Raw genomic sequence first — 5,000 nt, forward strand, 5'->3', positions numbered from 1 at the left:
CTTACATTAAAGATACACCGAGAATAAAATGCATTGATGAGAGGACCACGACACATTAGAATATGTAGACAAATACCCTCGTAATTGATAATGGAAAGAACCTCAAAGCTAGAGGGGATTCGAACTTGGCCTTTTAGTGTAACTGAAAACACAGAGAAGAAGAGGACGGAGTGATTCATGCCCTCTTGACCTGGGATTTTATCGTAACTATGGTCTTTAACGGTGAGTATTCCGTCTCTCCGGTGAAGGATAAGTGACAAGAATCCCGAGTGAGGTGAAGAGGGAAAAATAGCCGAGCCATCTATGGATTTGGGGGGAGTGGAAGCGAGCGGTGTTGCCTTCCAGTGAAGCAATCGTGATTTCTGCTTCTGGAGAAAATAATGAACATGAATATTTGCAACATGAGTGTTTCGCCGTCTGCGGATAGAATATGTTGATATGCCGTGTCAGTGACGGGGAGTGTGACCCCGGGAGTCGGACATTGCAGGAGCAAATGCAAGCAAGCAAGCAGCGGTCATGCAAGCAGGCAGTGTATGGAAGCAGTGACAGGCCCATGAGCCAAGGACGCCTCCATGCAAGAGCAGGATTTCCTTATCAAACGTGATTTACAAAACTTTTATTTTATTATTAGACTTTGGCTCAGTGGCGGAGCTTAGAGCCAAAGGCTAAGTGTTGTTTTGGTTATTTTTAAATTAATTTTGAATCATTGTGTGATTAGTTGATTTGCCAATGAAACATTGCTGGGGAAAAAGTGTTAATAGGAAATGTTTGACATTTTCAAAGTGATTTATATGCCTAGGATTCATATATGGTCTATAAGAAATATATATTTTGTATACAATATATATATTTGGATGTATGTATATACATAAATAATGTTCTATATTATTATTATAACATAATAAAAAAAAATGCATATATATTTTGGAATGTTGAAAAATTCTTTCATAGTTGATAATTCTTTTTGCTGTACTAGTTCAATTCAGTATGTATTTACCATTATAGCAACAACACATTAAGGAAAAATGTAGAGCCAATACTGTTGCTCAAGTGACTAAATTAATGAAAGAGGTTTGTTCATTAGAGTCATGGCCATGATATCCCTTGATTAGGTAGAATGAAGGATTAAGCGAGGGGGCAGAAGGGAGCTGTGTTCTCTGATGAGAGAAAGTCAAAAGGGCTTTGCAATTATTCACTTAATATTGCAGGGGACTTCAGGGGACAGATTTGTTGATGAAGATTAGGGAAATCGAGGGGGCTCTTTTATTTGCCGATACATGTCTTTCTTTCTTTCTTTTTTTCCATTATATTAGCAAGGATGATCTTTTATTATTGCATGTCTTTTAAAGCACATTTTTTTGAGATATGTGAATTATATATCTTATTTTGTGTTGTTTGCTCTGGGAAGTTTTAAAGTATCAAAGAATTGAAGGATGGATGAAATTGTGATTTTATGTTTTGAAATTATATTGGCTGTGCTCTGTCTAAATCTGCTTGAAAGTTACTGCAAATGTTTAATGTGAAGTAAGGCACAGTGTGACTTAATCCCTGTAACCTTATTTCTCCAGGAAAGGTTAAAAAAAACTCCACTCCTAATAATCTGGGAAGACAGAGCTTTGACTCATTCCATATCTAATGAAGGTATGTTGGCATTTGTCTGAGCACTGAAGGCTTGGATGCCATGCCAATCAGTGCATAGCAGGTGTACAGGTGTTTTCATTTTGATTTACCTTTTAATTGTAAGCTTGAAGATTACAATTCAGTGCATCATCATCTAAAAAAAATAAAAAAGGAACTCAGCGCAGCCTGAGCTATGGCTCTCACTTGGAAACCTTACAGCTTAACCCATTGCAGATGGTGAATAAGATTTGTTTGCCCGGTCTCCAGGATGGGTTTTATTTTAGAGCAAGGCAGCTTCACACAACATACCTTGAATTTTCCCACTCTTTCAGTTACTCATTGTAAAACTAGAGACATTTTTGTTTGAATTTTTTTGTGTTTTACTATATTGAGAGACTTATATGTGTCATATGACAGGCTCTATCAATACTGCAGTTGACTAAAATTGTAGTATAGGGTCCATATCAGCTCATTATTTCTTTATACATAGATTGATAGAAGTATTGCTATTTTATGAAAAAAGAAACTATATTTTTTCATATTCGTGTGCTGTCATGAACGAATGCATATAACTATCCAAAATGAAGATAACATGAAGAGGTAGGGAAGGTGAGGGAAACCTGTGCTTATGACTATGAGTGCCACAGTAAAAGGCATCCCTATTGACACAGGGGGCACATTGTAGACACTGGGCATGGTTTAAGTCACTTTCCTCTTCTTGCTCTGCCTGCACATCCTTCATTGTTGGTACTTTAGAGCAAGAGGTCGGCAACTTGCTGTGTGCCATTGCTCTATAAAGATAGTGCTTGCAAAAGACTATGGATGGGTGCCATTCAAGGCTCTCTCTCTCTTCCTGGTGCTAGGAGAAAGTGGTGCCATCTAGGTTTTGGATGTTAGGTGAAACCCTTTTTGCTTAATTTTATGGTATTTATAGTAATTATGACTGAAATTGTCATGGCCACTCACTCACTATTCATCGCACAAGAAAATAACACAGTGATCCAAAATTCCCAAATGTCATGCATGTGATGATGCCCATCGTCAGACCAAAGCTCCTGTGTCACGGATGTCATGATACCCGTCTGCAATGGGTTAAACAATGCCTGGCACTGCAAGGGTTAAATACAGATATATGGATTTTTTTTGTAAGTTCAAAATTGCAGAGAAATTCAATTTTTTAAGATTGAATGTTTTGGGTTTAATGCAACTGCATATAGACTAAGAATATGGTTGAAGGACATTTCAAGATTAAATGGATATATAGAAAGGGTTCAGAACAAGGTCAGAAAGAATTGAATGAGTGCAAAAACATTGCATTTAATCCCTTTTTCTTCACCTTTCTAGGAAAGCAATATTCTTCATCCCACACAAAGTGGTTGAGCTGAACATAGAAATATTTGTCATTTTTGTGTTGGCTTTGTATGAAGTCAGTATGTCCATATCATTTGATACATTTAAATTTGTACAATTTTTATTGTTCTTAATAATTTATGATCCCTGCAGTAACAAAAGACCTAGCAATACTGAATTTAGTATATATTCAAATTGTAATAGCATTCAAGGCAAGAAATCAGCATATAAGTGGCAGAGGGGTTTAAATTGATATATAGAGTACAAGGTAAGCAGTGCCTGGAATTGATAGACCAGTGAATTCATAAAAACTTTTCTTCATGGTATACAGTTGCTAGTGATTTTATTATTTATATATATAAAAGTAATTAAAATGGGACCTATGTACTTGTCATCACAACACTTTCAAGAGTGTATTGGTATGTTGATCTACCAATCATGCAACCTGGTGATTTATCATCAGATAAGGAACCAGTCTGAGCTCTCTCCTGCCAGAATATATATATTAAAAGTTTGTTGGCTTTTGCTGGAATGCTGAGGGTGTGTAGGGTACAAAAATGGCTTGACTGCATCTAACACTAGGTTTATTTGCCTATCTGAAACTTTGACAGTTACTTAGTTTATTTTGTCACCTTATTCTCCCTATTATAATATAGGATTTATAGGCCAGAGGTGATTGAGGTGAATATAGTCGAGAAAAACTATTTGATTGTTTTTGGTTGATTTACCCTCAACACCAGGCATGATTCTGGGGCGCCTAGTCTACTGTCCAGGGTATATTTGCAGAGTATTATTTTCTGAGACTGGCTGCATGTGACACCTCCCTAGCAATATTGTCAGCCTAAACCCTAGTTTAGAAGATTGTTGGCCAGAATGTGTAATACATGAATTGATAGGATTAGTTTATTGTGAGATGTATATAATTTCCATTTCATCTGTTTTAGGAAAGTTACGGTAGACTGATGTTGTAGTGAATATATCATATCTTCTGATTATGTGGATTTGACTTTATATAGAGTAGGATGTTTAGATTTATGGTGGGACAAAAGCATTATGTTAGTAATATTTTTTTTTCATAATGTAAAAAATACAGAAAGAGGTTGAGCAGTTCCCTTGAGATGGGAGGAAGGGGATCACCTGTGTTGTCAGCAGCAGTGTATCAAGTTTGGATTTGATTTGGAAACACGGTTACATGATGAGACAAGGGTCGCTCTGAACTGATTAGGCCATGCTGTGTAGTTGTGGACTTGGTAATTTTTTATAGAAAAGAGAACAGAAAAAGAAGAAGAAAAAAAAGGATGCTTACAGTGCCATGAAAAACACTTCTTTTATTACCTTTATGGATTTACTATGCTAATTACATAAACAGGAAACTGAAAGACAAGCATAAACACACCAACAGACTAATTTTGTCAGTAATATTATAATGATGATAATATGTTTAGCAAATAAAAGACACCAACAGAAACTCTTATGACTTGGCATTTATACATGCTATTCAATTTATATTTAAGTCAGAAACAAATTTTACTGCTAAAGTAGTCAATGATAGGGAAGCTTTCCATTCTATAATTTACATTATAGCATGATCTACAGGTTTATATACAAACATTTTTTTTTCTTTTGATATTTTGGAAATGCATTATTTTAATATCTTTCCTTTTGTTCACAGTTGTTTACTATGTCGGAGCAAGAGACCAGTAGAAGCCCAGAAAACGGAAGAGTGGATGTGGATGACCTCTCTGAAGTGAGGGCAGACTCCTCATGTGAAACGGAGAAGCCATGCTGTTCGGACGTCAATAGTTGCCTTAGCTGTGACAGTGGTATGGGAAACACCATCTTCTCTTCGCCAGAGAAAGGGGAAAAGGAGAACAGTGAACACTCGGATGACAAGGACAGTGACAGCAGCGATCAGAATGAAACACTCGCGAGAGAGAATGACCCCTCGAAGACGGCTGTTGTGAAAAGTGAGGCTGGTGCTTCAGAATCAGAGTGCAATCTTCAAAGTGAGGCAAAGGACAAAATAGTAG

The 5,000-nt window shown here is 36.7% G+C and overlaps 1 protein-coding gene across 1 annotated transcript in view; it reads left to right on the plus strand.

Annotated features, from left to right (window-relative positions):
- Window positions 1–582: 582 nt before the first annotated feature.
- Axud1 (AXIN1 up-regulated 1) overlaps window positions 583–5,000 on the plus strand; it is a 35,060-nt gene continuing 30,642 nt past the window's right edge. Inside the window, exons 1-2 of the mRNA XM_086531287.1 lie at window positions 583–600; window positions 4,643–5,000. The exon at window positions 4,643–5,000 is cut by the window's right edge and continues 795 nt beyond it. Coding sequence (XP_086387413.1) covers window positions 4,652–5,000 — 349 coding nt within the window. The 5' untranslated portion in view covers window positions 583–600; window positions 4,643–4,651. The remainder of the gene's footprint in view (window positions 601–4,642) is intronic.

This window comes from Penaeus japonicus, unplaced genomic scaffold, assembly GCF_977035675.1.
Source record: "Penaeus japonicus unplaced genomic scaffold, GWHDUDI00000001_assembly GWHDUDI00000035, whole genome shotgun sequence".
Classification (NCBI taxonomy): Eukaryota; Metazoa; Arthropoda; class Malacostraca; order Decapoda; family Penaeidae; genus Penaeus; species Penaeus japonicus.